At 32.9% G+C, this 27,867-nt stretch overlaps 1 protein-coding gene across 1 annotated transcript; it reads left to right on the top strand.

Annotated features, from left to right (window-relative positions):
- The first annotated feature begins 15,936 nt into the window (after positions 1–15,936).
- LOC18045257 (conserved oligomeric Golgi complex subunit 5) lies at positions 15,937–21,206 on the top strand. The gene is made up of 4 exons (XM_006437084.2): positions 15,937–17,111; positions 18,341–18,814; positions 19,659–20,753; positions 20,837–21,206. The coding sequence occupies exons 1-3, from the start codon at positions 15,996–15,998 to the stop codon at positions 20,598–20,600; spliced, it is 2,532 nt and encodes an 843-aa protein (XP_006437147.1). The 5' UTR covers positions 15,937–15,995; the 3' UTR covers positions 20,601–20,753; positions 20,837–21,206.
- Positions 21,207–27,867: the final 6,661 nt, after the last annotated feature.

Raw genomic sequence — 27,867 nt, 5'->3', positions numbered from 1 at the left:
TATTTTTTATTCTTTCTTCATCGATCTTCTTCGCCTCTTGTTGGTTTTCTTCTTCTAGTTGTAAAACTTGTAAATTTTTTTTTAAAAATAAAATAAAATAGCTATATAGCAAAAAGTTTCAAGTGTCCGAGTTGAAGTTGTGAATTAAGGCTCAATTTTATATTAAGATTTGATAGTTGTAGTTTAATATTACGTAAAAATTAATTATTATAGTTTAAAAATTAAATTAATTAAATTAATTATTTTTATAATAAAAAATTTATAAATTTATAATATTTTTATTTAAAAATTATATTTATTATATACTATTAATTTTTATTTTATAATTATAATAATTTTTTCACATAGTTGCAGCACCTTGATACCAAAGATGACCTAAGCAAGTAGAGAATAATATTCTTTGAAATTATACTGTAAGGACGATGGGTTTGGATCGTTTGGTAATACTGACTTGATGGGTTCTTTCAATAAATTCGCATTTCACATTTCCTACAATGTTATACGCTTATACCTACGTGATAAATTTTATCAAAAGAACTTCAAGTGGCGAAAATACAACAAACCAAGCCTAGGCCAAGTAGAGGGGATCACATTGTAAAAGAAAATCAAAGGCCAAAATAGCCGATTCAATCTCATGTAAACAATGAGGCGTAGAATCATATTCTCTAACACCCTCAATTCGATCCAATATTCATTTCAAGATACGGGTGAAACCAATTAAAAAAGGTAATTTTTAATTTTCTTCCCTACGGTTTGAGCTTTTCGTACTTAGATGGCAAAGATCTGTTTATTAGAGAAAACTCTCTTTTCGTCAGTTAAGTGCTTAACTGTTAGTTGAAGTTAAAACAACTGAAATGCCCTAGTTGGATATTAAAGAACTTACACATTTAAGACATTTGGCGAAGATTATGACAACTATAATATTACTATTGTACCCTTAAATTTGGTTATTTACAATTGCGTTTAACAAATAAAGGGATAATTGTAACCTTAACAATAAGTTACATTAACCAAAATACTCACATAAAATGTCAAAATTTTAAGTCTAGCTAAAAGAAATACTTACTGTTGCAATTTGACTATTGGATCCCAATAGTCATATTTCCACAAATTTGCCTATTTGAAGGCTAAAATACGGAGCCTTGTTTACAAGCTTCCCCACCTTTTTCTCAACACTTTGCAAACTCAACTTTATTCCTCTCAATCTTTCAATCTGAACAATATAGATTCAGAGGGGTCAAGCGCAGTAACTAACAAGAAGAATAAATGGAATATAAGTAGTATGAAATGGAGGAGTCAAGTTAATGGAAATATGATCAAGTTCAGGAAGTTCAAATGTGATTGCAGAGTACGTGCTGCTACTAAAATTTCAGAGATGGAAGATGATCCAAACATGCTATTCTATAATTGTCTTTATGATGTTTGTGACTTTTTTCCAGCGGTGGTGCCCAGAACCAAATGATTTTGATAATGGTGCATTCTTTGAAGGTTATAGAAGTTGTGTAGTATCACAACAAGAGGTGAACGTAGAACTTAAAAAAGTACTAAATGCCCTGAATAAAGTAAAGACTATACTGAAAAAAAAAATTTGTAAAACTCAAAATATTCTTGACCAAGATCTAAGTGATATGCATAAACTCACTTCAAAGAAAACTGAACAAAGTTGGATGATATGTGGACTGTTGAAGTCTAAGCTCTATTTTTAATGCATTTTTTTTCCTGAGTGTTCTTGTGGTTATTTTCCTGAAGTGATGAGCCTAATTTACCAACATGAATTTTGTAATAAGTGTTACTCTAACTACTGTAACGAGTAATAGTAAGATTAAAATTTGTTGAACTTGTAGTGCTTTATTTTCTAATTGGTCATAGTGACCTAAGTCTTAATGAAGTTATGATGTTATCTTTGCTAACTAAGTGCATATAACGTGAACTATCTTGTTTGATTTGAACATAAGGGCTAATCTTCAATATTGCAACTCCTATGTAATAACTAACATGAACTTTCTACTCATACAACTAAATTTAAGTGAAACTATAATACTTTAGTTATAATAATATCTACCAACAGTAGCAAAACTAATTTATAAGTTAAATTGTAACACCAACAAGCAAACCAACTCAAAGCAAGTAAAAAGACAATCCATTAATTGCATTCCAGCATTAAAATTCTTAAGCAGTATTATACATGGCTATATTCAAGCAGCCGTCACAAAGCATAAAGCATCTAAAAATATAAACAGGTTCCCACAAACTCATGTATAATTTGCAAGTATTAACCAAGCAAGCCCATTATATTACTTGTCTTTGGCATTAAAATAATAATATCATGTACAAAAACAAAATAACAAAAGGGTTAAACCTATAGTCAGTCTGAATAAAAGATGATACACCGGCTCCATCCTTTTTCCCATGTCAAGATGTTGTCTCATTTAATCCCTTCGAAAAATGGTTAGTGGGAATAATTTATGCTTCATTGCTTTTTTTTCTTTCATTTACATCTTCACCTAATCTACTTCATATGTTGGATGCCATCACTTTAATAGTTTCATTTTTGAGTAATATGTCCTTGCATGAATAAAATAAACATTCACATATTAAAATTAAAAAAAAGGATAGTAATGACTAAAATTATCAAGAGAATTGTAAATAAAACTCACCAATATCATGGACACTAGGCTAAGATAGTGCACTACAAGCAGCCCTTTGAGTTGTAGGCTTATTAGAACTAGCATTGCCTTTATCATTCACAGTCTATCCCACACATTACATCATAAGCAATTAAACTAATTTAACTTAACTACTGAATGAAAGATAGATGATAACTAACCTGTTTGCTAGATATTTTTATTCATTTGCATGTTCTCTTATTATGACCCTAATGATCACACTTCAAACATTTGACACTTGAACTCATGTTGAATGTAGCTAGTTCATCAGCTTCTTTTCTCCTCTTGATATGTGGCTGCAAATTATCATGTAGAACTAGTGGCCACATCTTTTTATCATGGAAAGGGAATACTGATACTTGTGGGTGTTGACAAAATTGGACTCTTCATATAAATATGGATACAATCCCTAATGTTGAGCCTTTTTGCATCAACGGAACATACATTATGCTTGCTAAGGGTGTTCAGAATCCAATCTGATCTGCTCAATCCATCTAATTTGTGGAAATTCGATTCGTAAAAATATGATTCGTAGATTGGATTGGATTGAAAAATTAAAAATATGTAGTCGATGGATTAGATATGAATTTACTTATGTAAATCCGTGAATCCGCAAAAAAACTTATTTAATAAAAAATTAAATTTGAAAATATGGCATTAACACTTACTAATAAATAAATAAGTTAGAATATAGTTACATTAACACCATATAATATCTTATCTGATAATAATATAAAATAAAAATAATTAAATATACAAACATAACTTCCTAAGTAGTTAATTTTCATGTACTGATTTAAACAAATGAGATTTTTTTCTTTTTGGTGTGTTATATTTTGAATCTTTGAATGTATTTTCTAGCTTTATTTAAACAATTAATTTATTTAAACCTTATTTAATCTTGAATTTAATCAATAGGAAAATCATTTTTATATTAATTTTTTATTTAGTTAGTTCATGGATATGATAGAATTAAATTTTTTTAGCCATCAAACTAATTCGCAAAATGGTGGATTGGATGTGAATTGGGTCAAATTCGCATTTCACATCCGATCCGTAAACGTATGGATTGAATTTATATTGAATTTCATCAATCCGTGAATTGGATTGGATTAAAAATTTATAATTCGCAAAATCATGGATCGGATATGGATTGATGTTCAATCCGCAAAATCCAATCCACGAACACCCCTAATGCTTGCAAGGTAAGACAAATATCCACCATTCCCTACAATCACAAGTCTTTTACCTAAATCTATCGCAAACACTTTGGAGAAATTTTCCATCACTTCAAAGGTGTTTTCATGATCAAATATCATTGTCAAACCTTTTGATTTAGTTCTTGTTTCCACAATCTTCCTCATATCAAGAAGTAGTAGATGTTCATTCTACTTCTTGGCAACCTCAATCCTTTTATGAATAAGTTTCATGATCGTTCTCCTTATCTCTTCAAGCATCTTGACAATAGGCATGTCTCTAAAATTGTTGATCTAGTTGTTGAGCGATTCAGTCATGTTATTAGTCACGTGATTGCACTTGGTGTGCTTAGGGAAAGTGTGTTTGACCAGTAAGCATATGGAATGTTCATGAGCCACTAATGAGTTGCATCACTAATTTTATTCCATTTCTTAATGCTTTCACTAAATTATGAGTAGTTTAGACTTCTACATACCCTCTAAAAGACTTTTTCTACAAAATGTCAGGAAAATTTTGCTTCAAATTGGCCGAAATATGCCCACAACAGTATTTATTAGTTGTATTAGGAAACACTCTATCAATTGCATTGAACATTCTTTTTTGTCGATCACTCATGAAACATAGGCCTTCTCTACTATTACAACCAATCTGGTTATTTAACTTTTCCATTGAAGAACTCTAAAGAGTGAATGTTTTCACTCTCTATACATTATGCTAGTGGATGTATCCTATAGTTAGCATTAATGCCAACTGCAATCAATAAAACTCCTTTATATGGCCCTTTTAGATGGCAGCCATTAACCCTTATCAATTGTCTATTGCCTTAAAGAAAAAACCCTCCAGATTGTATCAAACATCATGAAAAATCTTTTGAATACTAAATGATGTATCTCCATTCAATTCCCTCTCAATAGCTACTATAGATCTAGAGTTATACTTCATCAAAGCCTATTGGTACCTACTCAGTTTGTTGTAACTTTTCTTGTTATCTTGGTCAAGTAGTTCTAATGCTTTTTGTTTTGCTCTATATAACCTATGAACACTGCACTCAATGCCACAAGTTTTCAAGAGATCAACTGCTATCAAGTTAACACTAACTTCAAGAGTTTAGTTAAAGATATGGAGATAAGTGGTTGCAATCCAGGTTGAAGTAGCTTTTTTTATTGTCATGATCAATCCCACCACATGTATAAACATCGCATAGAACCTTAATTTGGAATGACTTATTGTTCCAATTTGGACTAACATGAATTCTCCATGATACATCTTGATTTAGCACATCTAATTGTCACTCTGAACCCATTTCTTATAGCATATACCATCAACACCTTTTTACATCTACAGACAACTGACCAAGCCTTAGAACAATGTTATCTCCATTTGGTGTGAACTCAAATCCACTTGAATTGGTGTCATACCTCACATAAGCAGCAACTTCCTCATCAGAAAAATCAAATTCATCATCTGTCTCATCATCTAACTAATAATCATTAAGACTATGGTCACTTTCTTCACCATTTGATCTTAGATTCTCGTCATCCCTAAGAATAGGCACATCGGCATCTTTAAGTTCAACAATATACTGCTCTATTTCATCACTTGAAGTTGATTTAAAAGTATAAACTACTTCAATTGAACATGCACCACTTTTTCTAGAATTCTTAGAGCTACGGTGAACGGTCATGTCATCTTCAAGTAAATAACTACTATAAAGGCTGAATTGTGTCACAGTACTCTCATTGTTGTTAATTTCTTGAACATCATCTAGTTCATCCCAATTAATCTCAGGATCAGCTTTTATTTTGTTTATTTAAAGGTATTATTGTAGGTTCCTACCTCATATAAGCTGTCATTTTGAGTCTTGCCCATCTATATCTCTTCTCCTTCAATTCTTTGACCCGTTGCTGCATATCGCTATCACTAAACAATTCTCTGCCATCAGATGCCCAAGGCAACAACAACTGAGCTCTAGTTCCAGTAGCATGTCTGATGGGCTCATCCCAACGAATGTTCCTAATGTTAGCCCAAAGCTTGACTAGTGAATAGTGCTCAGGAATAATGAAACTAATCTCAGTCACTTTGCCATCAACTACTACTTTAACGTCATAATGCACAATACTGCAATGTAATAAAACAACATAAATAAATACTATTAATGTTCAAGAAAAAGCTAAAATGTATTAAATAGTAAATGCAAAGTGTAGGTGTCTGGCAGTAACATAAAAATACAACATACCATTTATTGGATGCCAACAAATTTAATACATAACAAAACTAACAAATTCAATAGCATCTAACTAACTTAGAGATTATAACCAGTGATGTGTACAATCTCTAATGCTATAGGTGTCAATGTACAAGTGTATACGACAAATAATATACTGATAAGTATTCAGATCGTCTCCACAAGGATTAATATTATCAAATTTGCTACAATAACCTTAACAGTACAATTTTATTTTAATTGAAAATAAAGCAACTAATAAAACTAATAAACTAATTAAAATAAAAATGCAACAAAGAAAATTCTCACGTCAAACACAAGGATAAAATTAATGGGAATTGAGTAGTTGAGTGAATAAACTTACTTAATGGCATTGACTATTTTTCAATTACAGTACCGTTACTACAACATCTACTACAACACTGGGCAGAATCCTTCATGCATCCTTAACTGTCGCCTGTTGGATATCTTATATCTAATGCAACTTAACAGTAACCAATTGTTACGTCAATATTAAAATAGCATTAAACGACCTAAGTTCCATTTACCCTACAAGGTGAATCCATATATCTAGGTCATCACTAATTTTAAATCAAGTATGACCCTATTCAAATTGAGATTAATCAACTTAAAAAACTTAATCTAAAACCAAGTTTTATCTTAATGAGATCCACTAAGTCAGACTTCTTTTAGGCTCTTTCTTAGCTAGTGTCCTTAAATGGATAGTCAGCCGAAATAGAGAATTAAAATAAATACAATTAAGAAAAAATGTTATAAAAATACATAACATTGCGCGTATATTAGTCAAATATCCATTAAGTTCATTTATTACTCAACTACAATCAAATTTAGTTCATAATTTGCGATAGAAAAATAAATAAAAGAGTTTTAGCCATCAAATACATCCCCATAGATAAGTAAAAAACAAGAAAATAAGAAGAAATATTGATTGCCGTTTGATCTCTGCGATTTCTTCTCTATTAACCTTCAATCTCTCTCTTGATTTTCGTTTTTCTTTTTTTTTCTCTGCCGTTTATTCTTTGGGTAACAGCTCTCCCTTTTTCTTTGCGTGTGTGCTCCTTTTATAGCTTAAAATTAGAGCAACCGGAAGTCTAGGGCACGCATCATCCAGTTTTGGAAACTCCATATCGCGATCTTCTAGGTATCTCGCACGAAATCTTCTCTGTCAATACTCCAGGATTGCTACAGCAATGGTGCTACAGCAACGGTTACTGCATGTTACATAAAATTTAAGCTTCCGGTCACTTATAATTATATATATGATCTAAGCACAAATTAATCTAAAACAAACTAAATTTATTAAAAATCAACTAAAATGGATGTTCATGCAAATATAACTAAAATAGAATAAAAACATATCATTTACTCTCTAAGTAATCTTGATTTAAATCTAAAAGTGTCATGATAACTCTCATTTCATAGAATTATCAATCATTCTACATGATAACATCTCAAGTTGTCAAACATTTTATAAATTATCTAATTTAACAATATTGAGGCATATCACACGCTATGTAATTAGAAACAATGATTATTAAGTGCTTTAAACTTCAATTTTTTAGCTCGGTATAACCTTCATTAAAACTTAAAAAATTTTATTTATACTTTCATATATATTTGAGGCCTACACAAATGAACTTAGAAAAGTACATGAGTATCACATCGCATAAATCAAATGCATAATCTACCACAACATAAGACGAAACCATATGCTTGCAAATACCCAAAATAGGACATATTTTATCTTGAAAATTTTTTTCTCGATTTTATGCTTCACAATTCCATAAAGCTTATCGAAGTTGTCTCAATGAACAAATCAAGCACCCACTCGACATTTACAAACAACTCACAGTAGTATCAATACACTCTAAACGAACCCAAAAAAAAAAAGCTTTGTTCGAAACTAATCTATTATCGGCTTCAACATAGCAATTCAAGTCTTTGGCGTGTCAGTGAAATTCAGAACGATACACGATGCAGGTCTAGTGTTTCTTTTTCACTTCACACAAGCAATGGATACTACTTTGCTAGCAATGAAGAACTTTTAGCCTTCTAATACAGAGCTCTCAAAGCTTCATGAAAGAGAAAAATTCAATTTGAGAGCAAAGAGATAAAGATTTAAAATTTGAATTCTTTTTACAACTTTTTATTTATATCATAAGACACGATTTTTTAGAATGACTTGATAATTCATTGTACTCATGTCGACCGAAATGTGCAAAACTTTTGCTTGTCAAATTAGATTATCAAATTGCCCATAACTGACTAACAGAGAACTACCGATTGCATTTTGCAAGGGGTTTTCACTAATAAATAGATCTTTGCCAACTAAGTGCAAAAAGCCCAAAGCTTAGGGGAGGAAGTGAAAATTACCCTATTTAAAATATACAAGGAAAGAAACTAGCACTACGATAGCATTGTTCCTCATGGAATTCAAACATATCTTGTCACAAAGAAACAAAAGAAAAACAAGATTCAAGAGAGAGATTAAGGGTTGCACAAGAGGAAAAATTGCAGAGATCAATTGGGAGTTCAATCATTCTTATCCTTCTCTTGGTTTTGTGTTTTCTATTTATTCATGGGAATGTGTTTCATGGCTGAAACTTTGTTCTTTATTTTTCTTTTACAAACCATGAACTAAATTTATTTGTGGTTGAGTGACAAACAATCTTGATGGTTTATTGACTGAATATATGTGTTGTTGCATGTTTGCTGTAATAGTTTGTTTTGATAGTATTTATTTTTATTCATTATTTCGGTTGATCACCCATTTAATGATATAAGTTAGGAGAGAGCCGCAAAATAGCCTATCTTAGTGAAACATATCAAAGCAATACTTGGTTTTAGATTGAGTTTAACTTATCCCAAAAGGGTTATGCTTAATCTAAAATTAGTGATGAACTAGACATAGAGGAATTCACCTTGTAGGGTAAATAGAACCTAAACATGTAATGTTATATCTTATGTTGGCATAACAACTGATCACTGTTAGGTTGCATATAGATATAAGATATCCAACATGCGACGGCTGAAGATGCATAAGGATTCTGCCCAGTGCTGTAACAGATGTTGCAGCAACCGAGCCAAACATTAAAAAAATAGTCAATATCATTAAGAGAGTTTATTCACTTAACTACTCTATATTCCTATTGGTATTATCCTTGTGTTAGCGTGATAATTTTCTTTGTTGCATTTTATTTATTGCGTTTTCATTTTAATTAGTATATTAGTTTCATTAATTGTTTATTTTAAATAAGAACAAAATCTGCACTGTTAAGATTGTTGTAGCAAGTCTGATAATTATATTACTTGTTGTGTACACTTTCACATTGACACTAATAACTTTAGTATTTATACCCAACAATATGTAATTTAACATGATCTATTATTTTACCTTTTTTCTTCGATTCAAATATAAGTGCTCATAAAATATCAAATAAGACTGATTTTGAGGACTTTTCCTAGTTGAACTTTACGACTCTATGTAACATACCATATGGTATTATTAGAATTACAACGCACCAGGTAATATAATCTATCTTACAATCATACTTTATAAATCAACTATTATTATTAAATCATTAATTTTATCATAATAAGTAAGGATTAGATTATTTAAATTTAAAATTTGACTTAAATATTTTATATAAATTTCAAGTTATTAATCTAAAGATTGATAAATTGGCATCATTAAACGATATTTTAACTTTTAATATCTATCATTAATTTATGTAAGATCAATAACTCAAAAGTTAAATAAAAATTAAGTTAATCTTTTTAATGACTAATTAAGATTAGAATTTTAAGTTAAAATAAGTCCACCCAATAATTATTATATTTATAACTCTACATATAAAAAATTTCATTTAATTAAAAAAAATTAAACTTCACAGTTATAGCCCACTAGGGGTGGGCAAACGGTTCGGTTTTTGTCGAACCAAACCGAACCAAATCGAAAAAATTCGGTTCGATACAGTTCTATGAACAAAAACCGAACGGTATTAAAATTGACGAACCGTTTCGTTTTTGTTCGATTCGGTTTGATTTAATTATAATATATTAATTGAAAATACATAAACTAAAAAACAAATTTCTCTCTCAAATCCCTAACCCTAAATTTCAATTTACAGAATGCAGTAATCGGTTGACCTCTCTAGCCTCTCTGTCACCTCTCATACGCCTCTCTCTGTCGCCTCTCTACCTCATGGAGTCTCTGTTGGAGAAAAATTATTTTTTAAAATTTTTATAAAACCTTTTAAGATCGCTCTCATACAATATATAAGAATTTATAATCTAGAAATTGTACCTTAAAAATCCGATTTGGCTTTTTCCGCTGAAGTGATTTAGACTTCCAGATCACGATCTGTCACCACCACTCATGTTAGATCACTATCCGTCACCACCACACTTGTTAGATCACGAACTGTCACCAATGATCTTCCAGATTATGACTCAAGTTTGATCTGCACTTGACGTGTGGGCGCCTTTATCACCACTAAAGCAACTAGCACAAGAAAATTTTTCTCTCAACAATAGAGAGAAAAATCTTTTTCTCTGATATGTATAAAGTGGCTGCTCTATTTCTTTTAAAGAAAATAAGTCTTTTTATATCTTTCTTTAGTGAAAACTCTAGACTCCAAATAATGAAAATCAAAAACCAAGTTACTTGCTATTTCTATAGGGGGTCCATCTTGTAAAATAACATAAAGCCCCTTACATACAAGTATATTAAATGGAGCCTCCCACTAAATGATATATTTAGGCTTTTGACCCAAATAACTAGTTATCTTGCTTATTAATCTAGTAGTTGTGCAGTCAATTAAATGAGCTAACCCGGGAATCATTTGGGAACATACAATAGTGGCTATAATAATTAGGCTTGTAATTAAACTAGCCCAATTATTTAATTCCAAATATACTCCACTAAAAGATTAGAACTGACCTCCATAACTGTATGCTCGAATAATAATTCGTCCCAAGCCACATTAATTTCTTTACTGCATAATCTTTTGTACCACATCGTTAATTAAATCGACATCTCAATTGTCCAATCGATTTAATTACATCTTATTCCTTGATACTTACTGGTTTTCTCTGATGATCATTTTCAACATACTAAATATGTTGACACACTCTAGCCAGAGAATTCTATGATCAAGTGTCGAAAACACATCAAGAGATGTGTTGTACAAATTCTATATTGTTAATCTATAACTCCAATACTCATAAATGCTCCCACCAAGTTACCGAGTAATCTAGACTGTAAGTATGTGTCATGCCCATTGGTAACTCAAATGGAATAACAATTACAATCATGAAATCATAATTAACTCAAGATTAAGATTACAGTAAAATCAATACCTATGAGATTTAATAAGTCTGACAGTTATTACAAAGTTAATTAAATCTCATATGTGATCATGTTCAATATAGTCGTACTACATTAATAAATTCATACATGATTAAGACAAATCATTCAATGAATTTATTACAGTCTATACCTAAATAAAGTGTCCAACTTTATTTATCAACTGCGAACTAAATTTATTTAATCATAAGATAACTTGTATTTATGTCTTCTGTGAATCCACATGGTGATCACATAAATACATATAATATGATTAAATGGACTTTAATAAAAATATTAATGCAATTAAGATATTTGAATAAAATACTTCATTTATTTTATTAATTAGAAAATTTATTTATTACAATTAAAAAAACACATATGCTTTTAAAGAGCATATTTTCCCAACAGTCTCTCCCTATCGGTTTCTTCCATGTGGCGTCTCTCCCTCACGTTAGCTCAGCCCCTCTCTTCCTCACGTGCACGGCAACAACGGTACAACCCCTCAATAGTGGCACAGCCCCTCAACAGCGGCACAGCCCCTCCCCTCTAGCACGGTGACACCACCGTTAGCCCCTCACACACAGTCATCTTTGGTGCTATAGAGTGCAGCCTATAGGTGTTTTTTTTTTTAATTTGTGCCATGGCCCGTGTGTTTGTAGTGTTGTTAAAAGTTTGTATACATTACTAGTTTCTGTTAGTCTGTCTTACTGTTTTATGGATTGATTTTGTGGACTGCTGATGTATATAATATACTTATTGATGGAGTTAAAAATGGTGGGCAGATATAGTGGTTATGGCTTGCGGCAATGAAAACTGAAATGGTTGCAAGTTGTATTGTATATTGCGGTCGAGAATTGAAAATTTTAAAATAGACAAATGTATCATGTTTCTATCAATGAAAAATTGGAAATAATATTTGTTATTTAACTTATTTGGCATAATGATTAATGACTTAATTAGCTTCAGGTGGTTGCAATTTGATATTGGCAATTTGGCATGGACATTTTAAATTAAATTAACCATTATTGGAAGTAAATTATGATATGTTGGCCAAACTTGTTAAATTAAATTAAATTAAGTTAAATTATGATTTGTTGGCTAGTAGTTAAATTAATTTTAATTGATCTTTTTGGCATGGATGTTTTAAATTAAGTTAACAATTATTGGAAGTAACTTATGATATGTTGGCTAGTAGTTAAATTGTAGATGTCTAATTATTCAAGAGTTCAAGACAACCCTGATTGTGTAGTCGATGATCTTGAGCGTGATGTTGAAGTTGATGATAGTGAAAATGATTCGCCAACAATTGTCACCAGCGAAAACAAGAGGAAAAAGTCTTTGTCATCCAAACCACCACAACCAAGGAAAAAAAAATATCCAAGATCAACAGTGTGGCAACATTTCACTAGACTTCCAAATAATGATAAGAAGTGCAAATGCAACTACTGCGGTAATGAATTTGAATGTGGTTTGATAGGGTACGGGACTAGCACTTTGAGGACTTATTACCAAGAAAGGTGTCAAAAGTACAAGGACTTACAAAAAGACCAAACGACTTTAACTCAAGATGTCAGTAGTGATGAAATTGTAGCAAGAGGTTTTAGTCAGGATGCTTGCAGACGAGCAACTATGAAGATGATTGTTCTTGATGAATTGCTATTTTCTATTGTGGAGAATTCGGGTTTTAAGCATTTTTGCAGTGAGGCAGCTCTTAGATATCTTCTTCCATCACAAAGAACCATTACTAGGGATACTCTTGATATGTATGTCGAGGAAAAGGCTAAGTTGAAGAGCTTATTGATTGGGAATAAGCAGAGAGTATCTTTTACCACTGATATTTGAACTTCTATTACGACAATTAGCTACATGGTCATCACAGCTCACTTTATTGACAAGGATTGGAATTTACATAAAATGATTATCAACTTCAACATGATTAATGATCATTCATCAGCGACAATTGGTAAGCAAATTGAAAAATGTTTAATTGACTGGGGTATAGAGCGAGTGTTTACTGTAACAGTTGACTATGTAAGTCCAAATGAGGGTGCTCTTAGGTACTTAATTGATCGACTAAAGACTTGGAGGGATGATGCCTTAGTATTGAATGGGGATTATTTGCATGTTCGTTGTTGTGCGCATATATTGAATTTGATTGTTACTGAAAGGTTAAAGGAACTAGAGCTGAGTATAGTTAGTGTTCGGAATGCTGTGAAGTATGTGAGATCTTCCACTGCCGGGATGCAAGCATTTCAAATTTGTGTGCAACAAGAGAAGATTAATTGTCAAGGAAGTGTGATTTTGGATTGTCCTACTCGGTGGAATTCTACATATTCCATGTTGAGTACAACATTGAAATTTAAGCCGGCATTTGATCGGATGGCACTTGAAGACAAGTTTTATGATGCTTATTTCAATGAAAAAGAGGGTGGGAAAAAGAAAATGGAGGGGCCACCGATGTACAGTGATTGGGAGAGTGCTCGTCACATAGTTAAATTTCTGAAAACTTTTTATGATGCGACTTTGCAATTTTCTTCTTCTTTAAATGTAACATCACATCTTTATTATGCTTTTGAATTTTGATATATGATATGGAATTTATTTTAGCTTTATTAATATTATTTTTTTCTTTTAGGTGACATCGAACACTTGTTACAATTTGATATGTCAAATTGAATAATCTTTGGAATCATTGTCTGCTAGTAATTATAGCTTTTTGGGTTTGATGGCTATTAAAATGAAGGAGAAATTTGATAAGTATTGGGAGGACTGTTTCAAGATAAATAAATTGTTAATTGTTACTTCTGTACTTGATCCACGGGGAAATATGAAATTCGCAACACATTACTTTGAGAAATTATATGGCAATGATAGTGCCAAATGGGTTGAGATGAAGGAAATGGCAAAAGATTTGTTGGCTAAACTTTATGAGTCTTACAATGCACAATATAAACCAGGTGGTAGTGGGAGTGCAAGTGGAAGCCAAACTTTAGCTATTGGAAGTGGAAGTGGTTCGAATTTTTGGGATTTAGGTGGTGGTGATGATGTTATGATTGAGGACCCTTTTTTTGAATTTAGTAAGGCGGTTGCCGGTAGTGAATGTAGTCCGGAATTGTCAAATAAGTTGGATCTTTACTTGATGGAGAAGACTGAAAAAATTACAAAAGGTAATTTGAGCACTAAATTTGATATTTTGGTAGGTGGAGGGTGAATAGTGCCAATTATCCTATTTTGTCAAGTATAACAACGGATGTTATTGCTATTCCGATGTCTAATGTTGCCTCCGAGTCCGCCTTTAGTACTGGAGATCGTATTTTAGATCAATATAGAAGTTCTTCGACTCCGAACATGGTTGAGGCACTGGTATTATTACAGAATTGGCTACGGTCTTCTCCTTTTGTGGATCCAACAGCGGACTTAAATAAGTTAGTTAAAGACAATGAATTTATGGATCAGCTTGCAGAAGGTATATTTTGTTTAATTTTAATTTCAATTTACTCTTAAAAAATTATGACCTTCTATAATTTGTTTAATTTTAATTTATTTTTTAAGTAATATGAACCTTATTTAATTTGTTAATTTTTTTTTAATGTAGAACTTTATAAATCAACAACGGCCAACCAACTTCGTAGATCAACATGAAAACTGCAGTTCAACATAAATAATTTTTAGGTAATAAAATTGATATGTATTTATTTGTTATTAAATATCACTTCATTTTAGTTAGTTTAATTTTTCACTTTGAATTTTGATTTAGGTGATATGGATGATGGATGTAGTTGTGGCTTGTTTGTTACGGTGGATATAGTTGTTGCTTGTGTGTTATGGTGAATGTAGCTATGGCTTGTGTTATGGTGGAGTTTTATTAAATATTGATGCACTACTACGAACTTGTTATAATTTGTAGTAGACTTTTAAATTTAAGCGTGTTTATGAATTGCGACTATTTTGTATTGGGACTTTTATTATTTTGCTTTTCATTTAATACTTGTTTATTCATATATAGTGTCATTAATATTATGTGTGTAGAGTGTAGTTTGATACTTGATTGGTAGTTAATGGAAGTGTAAACTGTAAAATTAAGTAAAATTAGGTGGAAAGTATAAAATCTGATAATATTAGGGTAAAGTTGTAAAATTAAAAAATAAAAAATCTGAACCGAACCGAGCCGAACTGAACCGATTCTTAAATTTTACTTAATATTACGTGTTACGTGTTTATGATTCGGTTCAGTTCGGTTCGTTTCGATTCTTAAATTTGATTCGAGTTCGGTTCATACTATATAGTGTCATTAATATTACGTGTTTATGATTCGATTCAATTCGATTCTTAAATTCGGTTCAAGTTCGGTTCATACTCTTAAGAACCGATCGGTTTCGATTGGTTCAGGACGTGAATCAAACCGAACCGACTATTGCCCATGAGCCCACTGCCCACAGGCCGAAAAGAACAGTGAAACTCGCCACACATAAATATAAAACCAACTTAACTGACACTCGCCCAAAACGCACCAGTAGAAGCCAAAAAAAAAAAAAAAATGGCTTCGCCAGCGGCAGTCTCTTCGCCTTTCCACCGTCTGGCCAGCTTAAAAAACCCCACAATTTCATCACCTGTAAACGCCACATCAGCAACATCGACGGTAACAGCAACAACGACAGCGACGACGGCAAGCTCATCTTCCCCGTTAGACGTATTCGCCAACGATCCAATCCTCTCCGCCTTTCTCTCCCCGTCATTCTCCTCGACCTCCTTCTCCTCCGCCGCACTCTCCTCCGGCTCCCCCGCCTCCACCGCCGAGCGCCTCCACCATGCCATCCGCCTCTTAGAGAACCAGCTCCGCTCCGAAGTGCTCTCCCGCCACACCGACCTCCTCAACCAGCTCTCTTCCTTGAACCACGCCGAACACGCCCTCTCCACCGTCCGATCCGCCGTCTCGTCGCTCCAATCCTCAGTCCGCCGCGTCCGATCCGAGCTCTCCGATCCTTACAAATCAATCAAATCCAAAACAATCCAGCTGTCGAATCTCCACCGCACCACCGAACTCCTCCAGCACACTATCCGCGCCCTCAGGCTGTCCAAAAAGCTCCGCGATTTGATCGCCCCGGCTGAGGTGGAACCGGAGAAGCTAGATCTAACGAAAGCCGCGCAGCTTCACTGCGAGATTGTCACAATGTGCAAAGAGTACGACCTTAGTGGCATCGACGTCATTAACGAGGAGCTCCTCTGGGTCAAGGAAGTAGGAGAGAAATTGAGAAACGAAGCGATGAAGGTTCTAGAAGGAGGAATGGAAGGCTTGAATCAGGCGCAAGTGGGGACTGGATTGCAAGTGTTTTATAATCTGGGAGAGTTGAAGGTGACGGTAGAGCATTTGGTCAACAAGTATAAGAACATGGGGGTAAAGAGCGTGAATGTGGCACTGGATATGAAGGCGATTTCGGGGGGAGGAGCGGGGTTTGGACCGGGAGGGATACGAGGGAGTGGGACGCCGCAGATTGGAGGTGGTGTTAAGGCAAGAGAAGGGTTGTGGCAGAGAATGGGAACTTGCATGGATCAGTTGCATTCTGCTGTTGTTGCGGTTTGGCACTTGCAGAGGGTTTTATCGAAGAAGAGAGACCCATTTACTCATGTATTGCTTCTTGATGAAGTTATTCAGGTGAATTTTGCACTTAATTTCATTTATGATTGGTTTCTTAGTTTCAGTATGGAATGAGTATGAAACTATTTAGTGTTGAGGTATAGAATAGGAATGATAGTTGAAACTAATTTCTAGCCTATTATGATTATCGGAGGTGAGAATTTGGTTAAATGTGAATAAAGTTAAAATGTGATGTTAGTGGTTGATATTTTATGCCAGGCAGAAGAAAGAAACGTGCAGAGGTGTTTATGGCTGATTGTAATTGGTAACTTGGAATAGGAAGGTTAAGAGTCATAGGGGGAATTAGGCTTTGTGATTGATTAATGGGGGGTGTAGTTCAAGGTTTCAAATAGAAGAAGCAATCAAGTATGGAGAAGTGAATAGTTGTAAAAAGAAGCTTGTAATTGGTAACTTGGAATAGGAAGGTTAAGAGTCATAGGGGGAATTAGGCTTTGTGATTGATTAATGGGGGGTGTAGTTCAAGGTTTCAAATAGAAGAAGCAATCAGGTATGGAGAAGTGAATGTTGTAAAAAGAAGATATACCTGGAGCAGCAAAAGGTGAAGAAATGCATCTAGTTTTTTTCATTTTGTGAGAACTGAGAAGTAGTAATTCGTTATCCTTGACTAGAATAAATACTATGGACACTCTGTTTTCTTCATTGTGCCGACAATGACTCCATGACTTATCATCCAAAGAGAGTGTTTATTTAGGAGGCAGGACATTGATGTGGCATCAAATATTTAGGCATAGTTGCAGCTTCATAGGCAAGGGGATTTGTTTTTGTACTTTGATTCCGTAGCTTTGTGGAAGTTATACTGATAGGTTTTTCCTTATGAATTAGAACATTCATATTACCGCTGTGCGGTATTTGACCATAGAGAGAAAGCACGCTGAACTGTTATGTCTTAAAGCTGATAAGGTTTTCCTTGTTACATTTTAAAGTTTAAGTACTTTACTATTAAATTGTGCATGCATACATATTAAATCCCTCCATCCTTTTGATCCAGTATTTCCAGTTCTGTATTTGACTATCTGAATCGACAATGCTTTATACTACAATACATGGAATGTAAATCTTGTAACATCTGGACAATTTAGTTGAGTATTGATTCATTTAATTTTTCCTGTTTTTCATTGATTTGATAAGCATTAACCCGTTTGAGTAGAAACACTTGCTTACATTATTGGTCCAGCAACTTATTACCTCTCCTTTTAAATGCTTACATTATATACTCCTGGAAACAGGAGGGCGATCCCATGTTAACAGATAGAGTTTGGGAGGGCCTTGTGAAGGCATTTGCAAATCAAATGAAATCTGCTTTTACTGCATCAAGTTTTGTCAAAGAGATATTTACTAGTGGGTATCCAAAACTCTTGTCCATGATAGAGAACCTTCTTGAAAGGATTTCTCGTGAGACAGACGTCAAAGGGGTTTTACCAGCTATTAGTCCGGAAGGAAAAGGTCAGATGATTGCAGCAATTGAAATTTTCCAGACAGCTTTCTTGACTCTCTGCTTAACTCGCCTGTCCGATCTTGTGAATTCTGTATTCCCAATGTCTAGCCGTGGAAGTGTTCCTTCCAAAGAACAAATCTCGAGAATTTTATCACGCATTCAGGAAGAGATTGAAGCTGTTCATATGGATGGGCGTTTGACACTTCTTGTATTGCGGGAAATTGGCAAGGTTTTGATCCTGGTAGCAGAACGAGCTGAATATCAGGTATGCATTTGAAAACCTAGTAAAAGATATTACCATGTTTGTAAACAGAGAAGGATAAGCTATTATAATATATCTGGCAACTACAACACTGCTTTTCCCTTTTTTTTTTTTAATTTTAACTTTTAATCATGGTGATGGAATGCATTGTGCTAGTGTTATAAAACTGATATGGGCAGTGTGCTGCTACCTTTCTGATATTATTTGTTTTGCATGATGAATTAACCATGTGGCGTACTATTTTGTACATATCTGCATTCTAATATTTCTAATTAGACTATCCAAACTCTACATTCATTGTACTAAGGGAATCTAATTCATCACGTTTCATTAGATCCAGGATGTGATGTGGTTCTAAAGGATGAATTGGATATTAACATCTCGAATAAGACGTAGTTATTATGCACAAATCAATCATATTTATTTGAACTTTTCAGCCCTTGATGGCATATTGAGGCACAATAATCCGGATTTGTATGCCTTATGGGCATGTTACATCTTTTATATGATTTATTTTGTGGTTAATATTTAACTACTCATTTAATTGTGTAAATATTGTAGTTAAGGATCAAGTTTAGAAACTAGAAAGGTCCATGAATATTTTTTCCATGAACCAAGATGAGCTAAATTGTACAGAAAATTGTTTGATCAAAATATTGACAATAGCACATATATATATTAGGTTAGCAAAATTAGTAGAATTAGAGAAACTCATTCTAAGAATTACATTCTGACAAGCAAATGTGATTTAATTATTTCTAGGATGCTATTATCTTCTTTGAGCATGACTTCTTATATTTGTTGACTATTAATTTATTTGAAACTAAAGAACTACAGTCAATGGCAGATATCTACTGGTCCTGAAGCACGCCAAATAACTGGCCCTGCAACTTCAGCTCAAATCAAGAACTTTGCACTGTGTCAGCATCTGCAGGAAATTTATACACGCATGTCATCGATGATAACAGGACTGCCTCCAATTGCGGCAGAAGTGTTGTCTCCCTCTCTTGGGACAATATACGGAGTTGCATGTGACTCAGTTACATCCTTGTTCCAAGCAATGATTGACCGTCTTGAGTCTTGCATCTTGCAAATTCATGACCAGAACTTCAGTGTGCTTGGGATGGATGCTACCATGGATAATAATGCTTCGCCATACATGGAGGAGCTGCAGAAGTGTATTCTTCACTTCCGTAGTGAGTTTCTATCTAGGCTGTTGCCTTCTTCAGCAAGTACTACCACTGCAGGGACAGAAACTATATGCACTAGGCTAGTTCGGAGCATGGCTTCCCGGGTCCTGATATTTTTCATCAGGCATGCTTCTTTTGTAAGACCGTTGTCAGAATCAGGGAAATTGAGGATGGCCAGAGACATGGCTGAGCTAGAGTTAGCTGTGGGCCAGAACTTGTTCCCGGTTGAACAGCTTGGCGCTCCCTATCGAGCCCTTCGAGCATTCCGGCCTCTTATTTTCTTGGAAACATCTCAGTTGGGAGCATCTCCTCTTCTTCAAGATCTCCCACCAAGTGTTATACTTCACCATCTTTACTCTCGGGGTCCTGATGAATTGCAGTCACCATTGCAGAGGAATAAGCTGACACCTCTGCAGTATTCGTTATGGCTGGATTCTCAAGGGGAGGATCAGATATGGAAAGGTATTAAAGCTACTCTGGATGATTATGCTGCAAAAGTTAGGGCAAGAGGAGACAAAGAGTTCAGCCCTGTATATCCTCTCATGCTCCAACTGGGATCAGCTTTGAGTGTAAAGGCTCCTGGATCTCAAAAGTCTTGAATACTGGCTTAGATCCTGTAAACTATTGATTTCCGAGAATGAATAGCCTGTTGCCAAATTGCCGATTTTTTGCTTTTAGGAAGAATGTGGTAATATATGGGACGGTGATGAAACTTCATAAAGAGTTGTGTTGCTTATACTGCAATCGCTGAGGTACACATTGGATTTTTATTTACCATATCATTTCATTGTTTTTCCATTGAAGGTTAGCCTAACATTTTCTTCCTTTTGTCAAGTTCTCTGGATTCCTTCTCATTCTTCAGGGCATGAAAGTGATGGAGTCTCTTACCAAACAGACCCGCGGCACCAAGGTTTTCTTGTATCTGCTCAAAACTACTTACTGCAATTTTTTTTTTCAGCCCATTGTTTCAAATGCTTGCTAGTCTTTCAACTATAGTGATAATGTCTACATTGTTTATACGGATTAGATTTTTTATGATAATGTTTAGAGTTTCATTCTTTAACAAACATTTTGTTTCAATGAGTATTTGTAGGACATTGTTCCCCATAACTTTTGTCACACTACCAGTGATCGTTTATGTTGCTTTGTGAAAACAGTATGTAAGTGATAGTCTAATTGTATACAGAAAAGCAAATTGAATGTCAGCCGGTATTTATTGTTTGCAGCTATCATCTGGTTTATCACCATCATGAACGGGGAATATTTGAATTTCAAGCCAAAATTGTTGTTAGTGTTAAGATGCTTACACTCCTTTGTTGGGGCAAAGGAGACTGAAGTTCTAAAGCCCATTTGGTCTCCTCTTCGGTGTGCTGACATAACCCTTTTTCTTAGATATTTATGCACACCAAAAGTGAAAGCGCTTCAGAACAAGCCCATTTTATCAAAAGGGTAATTTTGAGGCTTACGTGCCTCGCTTGACACAAAGTCATTATACAAACTACACATTCAATCTATTACCGAAAACAAATGGCCAAGCTCCCAATAAAGCACGTCCCTTAATGTGTGTTGCTTAAAGACAATGCGAGTTTAAAATAAAATATAATTCATCTAACACGCATGGAACTTCACTATTGGTAAGTGCAGCATAATTTTCTGAGTGTAACAATAAATAGCTAATTCAAAAGGTTGCTTTCACGTACATAAATTGAAGACAGCCAGCGCCAAAATTCTCTAGATCTTAATTTGATGTGATATTGTAAGATGTAGACGTCCAAACTAAAACTGCCTCGTATAATGGAATTTGGTTCCTAATTCAGCCTAATAATGCTAAATTAAGTAATCCGATTCTAATGTATTTTCATACTATTGCTTAAGCACAAACCAACATTATGGTTCATTAATTAAGTCAATTCATACCAATCCTTATCATATGTCAACTTCAATTTCAAATATTAAATTGCTTTTTTAAGAACTCGGGGTCATATGAAAATTAATCAACCTTTGCAACTGAATAATGATACAGATATTGGCCAAGCTTATCCTGTAATGTCTGAGAAATGTTTTAAAATGTGCGTGTCTGTATGCTCGCACTCTTTCCCGTTTATTAATTATATGTTATAAAGAGATTTAAATTTAGTGCTGATCTCAATTTTATGTATATGTTGATATTTTTTGAGGTTGTGATTAGTAGTAATTAAATAATAATTATGTAATTAAATCTTAATATAAATGTACACATGGTACAAGATAGCAAAACTCAAACCAGCACTAAATTTAAATTGGGAAATTATCAATTGTATACTCTTAATTTACTCCGTTATCAAATTTACTACAATACTTTCAAGGTATATCAGTCGTCCACCCGAAGTTGACAAAATGTATATGCCCTCCACCAAACTGTTAGTTGCCGTTTAAATATGATAACGTCAGAGGAGTAATCTGGTCTTTTCATATGATACAAGTGATAATTTAAGGTTATATAAGTAATAATAAGATATTTTAAAGGTATACAAGTGATAATTTTTAAGGGTAAAATTATCAATTCGCTACAGTTTCGTTAACTTTCAAACGGCAGCTAACGGCTTAATAGTCGGCAAATAACTTTTGACTATTTAGGATGGACGATTAATACACCCTTAAAGTATTGTAGTATTTTTTATAAAAATACAAATTTAGGATATACGAATGATAATTTCTCATTTAAATTTGTAATAAAATCTTTTGACTATTAATGTGCGTCTTAAAACATGTTAAGAAATAATTTTGATACTCATTAATTAAAAGAGAGAGTGACACTTTTTAGTCTTGGTCTTGAAAAAGTAACACCAAATAAAGCTATTTGAAAAGAGAAAATCACTCAATCAAGTTCCTAGTAGTACAAACTAACTACTCTTAATTTGTAGAGATGTTAGATCATCAACTTATATGGGAAAATACCGAATTTATTACTCAGCAATGTGTTATAATTTTTCTATTACTATTTTAACATCTAGACGAATGGTGTGTTTGGGAGTGAGGTGTTGTAGCTTTTAAGCTGCAGCTGCTGTAGAGTAAAAGTTACAGCTGTGGAGTAAAAGTTGAGAAAAAAAATTTACTAAGCGGCCAAAGTCCAACTATAAATGTTACCAAACACCTTAATAGCTGGGATTTCAAAGCCCAGCTACCTCACCACACTCCCAAACAGACTAGAAATGAGATATTTCAAAGTATCAGACACTCACAAGGTACAAACAAATTCTAAGAGGAATAAAAATGTAATTCAGCCTCATATAATAATTAAGAAATTAGAGAGTTTCAAGCTCTCTCCCACTCTCTCTCCCTCTCTCTCTCACAACACGGAGCAACTGGAAACACAACAATCACAAAAACACAAATGGCTCAATAGTAAGCAGCGTGCCTTCGATGCCCTTCTATCCCACATGGCGTATTGTATCAATATTAACTATTGAGTAGTGTTAACTAATTTTAAGCATGAAATAACAAGCCTCTTGAATTGACTAACATCTACATCTCGTATGTGAATACAAACCTTAGCATTTTACCTTCATGGTTTATACCTTGAAAAAGAGAGAAAGAAAGAGAGTGCAATTCGTTAATCAAACTAAATAACTAATTAATTACATGTAATATTATATTAATATAGGTTGGTGGGTGGGTGGGGATTCGTATTAACAAATCTTAATGTAGCATACATGCATATGCACATCATTTTCACCTGATTTACTTTATGAATTGTGACTTGTCTTGTCTACACAATAAACCCTAAAACGTTTCTGCACAATTCATGATGATATTATAAATACCTTGGAATGCTCCGCTGAGCAAAGCAAACTCCAAATTTGCAGCCTAGAAAATTTAAAAAAGAAAAAAATCATGGGCAAGAAAATAATAAGTCCAGCTGCTGCTTTGAAAATATCTAAGAAAAATAATATTAATCATGAGAAGAAAAATAAGCAGCAACTTAACAGCTTGATAAAAGTTTTGAAACCCAAAGTTTACATCACTGACAGCTCAAGCTTCAAGAGCCTTGTTCAAGATTTAACTGGCAATGGATCATCATCAAGCACAAGCACCACCCTAGTCTCATCGCCATCACCATCACCATCATCATCATCTCCACCACCTCCAGTTGAAACTAATAGCACGGAGGCGTTTTCTGACACGTACTCCCTTGATTCATCATTTGATCAGCCGTGCAGTAATAGTATTATTTATGATGAGCCGATGTTTATTGAAGATGAGACAGCAGCAGCATCTGTTGAATATTTGTTGATGATGAATCACGATCAACAAGAAACAGAATTGTTTGCATATCAGGATTTGGATTTGGAGTCATGGCTATTAGATATGGAGCCTGGAGCCGCACCAGCACATAAATCATCTTGTAATGTTGTTGCGTGTCATGATCAGTTTCAGCAGGAGGTTAGTATTTATGACTACGAGCTGTCTGGGCTGCTCATATAGAAACAAGAAGCAAAATCCTGGCATGGTATATGTGTGTACACAAAATACTTCTTTCATGCCAGTGCACCCATTCTTTATCATATGGACACGCTATTAAGCCAATATGATCTAATAGAACTATGAAACCATATGGGCTTAATAGCATATCCATATAAAAAAAGATGAGCTTGCCCACTCCTTTTATATATATATATATATATATATATAATTAGTAATCTTGTTCATATGTATTGGAGTACAAAAATTCGTATATAGCTGCAGCGAATGTAATTGTTTCTATGTATAGTTTTGTGTGTATATACAGAGAGAGAGAGCTGTATATTGTGATTCTTATTATGTTTTCCATGTGTTATATGAATGTTTTGTATATTAATATATAGTCATCATTAAATTCCCATCCAATATTCTCTCTCTCTCTCTCTCTCTCTATATATATGTGTGTATCTTTTTTATGATGTTTTCAGAAAATGGATTATTAATGTACCTTATACATGGCAAGTGAGGTACAAATGGAAGCATGCATGTGATTAAGCGGCTCAATTCTTATGGAAAATCTAAGAAATGAAAGTAATTTCGATGATGAGGAATAAATTATTTTAAAACTTTACCAGTAATATTAATTAATTGGGTTATGCCCTCGATGATCGATGTGAGCATGCATATATGGGATTAATAGTTTCTCATTGTTTTAGTATTTCTTGTCCAGCAACTTGATTGCTGCAGAGATTCTTGATTGTTTACATATCTATGATAACCGTTCAATGGAACTTTTGATAACCTTATATAAACTCTAAACAAAATATTTATTTTGTTCAATAATAGTCCTTAATTAATCAGGCTCTATGTTTAACCCTAGCTATATATGATGAAATAATACAGTTGGTCAAGTCTCTCTTACAGTGGAAGTATGTGAGAGAAGTAAGATAAGGGGTCTATACAGTGACATATGTCAAAACTTTTAGTATTTCAATGCCTATGACAGAAATTTCTAATATCTATTTGAACCTTTGTCTAAAGTTAGCTGGCTCGACGATAATTTATTTTACTATTGCTCTCAGTAAACAATTTGTTGTCATATTTTTCATGATACCACTCAAACTCGGTTCACTTCTTTTAGGGAAAATGAATGATAATGAGTGCATGACATTTACACAATGAATCAGGACTCCTTTATAATATAAGTTTCTCTTTAAAGTTGGTACGAGTGATTGATAGTTAATAAATAAATTAGATAATTAATCACGTAACCCAATGCTTTTCAAAAAATGAAGAAGCTTGATTGTGAGTCGAAAATACTATTCTTTAGGAAAATGAACTTAAACTTCCCAATAAATATTTTACAGATTCTTTGGCACCAACAAACAACATGAAACTTCTCTAAATTATTTTGACCCAAAATGGGGGCAAACAGAAACTACAGAAGCCACATAATTTATTGGGCCCCATGTAAAAATCCGTAAAGCTGTAGGCCCAAAAAATTTTTGAAATTCCTTTTTCAATTATATTTCATTTAATGTCAAAAGTATTTATTTTTAAATAAACACTATTTTTATTTATAAATCTTGCAATTTCTAATAATTTTCTCACTCTTTCAGTCTTAATAATTGCATTGTTCTTTTCAAACTTTCTTTATTATTTAATTTTTAAAAAAAATAAAAAAGAAAAAGTAAGAAAAACCTTATAAATTTTATCGTACATATAAATTTTTGGTGCAACAATTAATTTGAAAATCCTTAAAAAGTTATTTGTAGTGAGATAAAATTTTATTTAATTTATTTTCTCACAATTTTGTATCCTAATTTTGTTGCTACATTTATTACAAGAGTATTATTTTGGCTTAAAAATTTGCTTCTTAAATTTAGATTATTTTAATGATTAAAAAAATTATAGATTGCTTCTTAAATTCATATTATTTTAATGATTACAAGAATTTATATTGTGCAAGCAAAATGAAATTGAAGAGAGAAAGAAAATATAAATGGGATTAATTCTATTTATATTTGTCCTTAAATGTAATTATAATATCACAAGGGTTTTAAAAGATCAATGAAGGGGTGCCAATAGTCCAACTCTTCTTTTTTACAGAGACTGTGTTTGAGGCCTAATTAAGCATTGTTCGGCAGATCAATACCCAATTTCGGTATTAAACAAAAAGATGAGATTGAGATAATATGAAGTAATTAATAATATTGTTTTTAGTATGCTGAAACAAAAAAAAAAAAAAAAAGTGAGCAAAAAATACAGAGTATTTGATAAACTACAACTATATATGTAATTAAGGAAACTATGAATATGAAAAATAGATGTATGCATTTAATAAATTTTATTATTAAAGTGTATTGTGTGACATTACAATAATGGATTTAATAATTAATTATTCATGCACATATATGTAATTTAATTTCTAACAACCAAATTTCACAAAATATTATAACAAAATCAAATGAACACAATTCATATAAAATAGGATAACGATGATATATTAACAAATATATGGCAAATATTACATGCCTCTGTATTGAGATTTTTTGTCCCCATTAATTTTTGTATCTTAAGAAAATTATACCAAGTACACACCAAAAAAGAAACTTTTAAATGTCACATTTTCTATTAAATTTACAATATGATCTTTATTCCACAAAGCTAAACTTATCTGTAAATATATGGGCTACACGTCACCATTGAGTCACACAAATGGACATAAAAGTTATCTATTCCTTATTCAATATAAAAAATAAATATTATGAACATAAACAATTCCCAATAGTCAAGTTAATTAAGTTATATATAATACACAAAGAACCAAAATTAGCTTCGCCGTATACAACGTTACCTAAAAGTTACATCACAGTCAAAGCTAAATTATTATACAACAACTGCATTTTCTTCATCAAATGCATTATTAATATTCCTTCATTTGAGTATACTCTCGAGTGTTTTTCTAACATTTTATTCTCTCTCCTTTTTTTTTTAAATTTCTAACATCAATAGTTATTTTAATTATAGTATAATTTGAAACTTAAATTTTGGTAAATAAGTGATAAGTCTGATCGTTTGACCAACTTTTCAATGAAAGAAAAATTATTTAAAAAGAAAATCAAATCAAAGGTATCACACAACAAGAAAATGATTTAACGAATGCCAATGTCCACCATATAATAAACATCTTGACACATCATATAATAATGTGACTCTTATAAATAGTATTAAAATTATAGATTAATTAGAAAACGATAAGTAGCAAAGCTCACCTTAACTCACCATAAAATGAGTAATGTCACCCATTAGATCATTACTGCTATACAGTAGCTCCATAAAATTGTCTGCCACAATTGCATTAAAATTAATAAATAAGTTGATAGTTACATGAAATAGCTATAGACATGTGTTATTATATGATAT

This window comes from Citrus clementina, unplaced genomic scaffold (genome assembly GCF_000493195.1).
Source record: "Citrus clementina cultivar Clemenules unplaced genomic scaffold, Citrus_clementina_v1.0 scaffold_4, whole genome shotgun sequence".
Classification (NCBI taxonomy): Eukaryota; Viridiplantae; Streptophyta; class Magnoliopsida; order Sapindales; family Rutaceae; genus Citrus; species Citrus x clementina.
The sequence above is the reverse complement of the archived record's forward strand: the minus strand, read 5'-3'. Positions and strand labels throughout refer to the sequence as shown.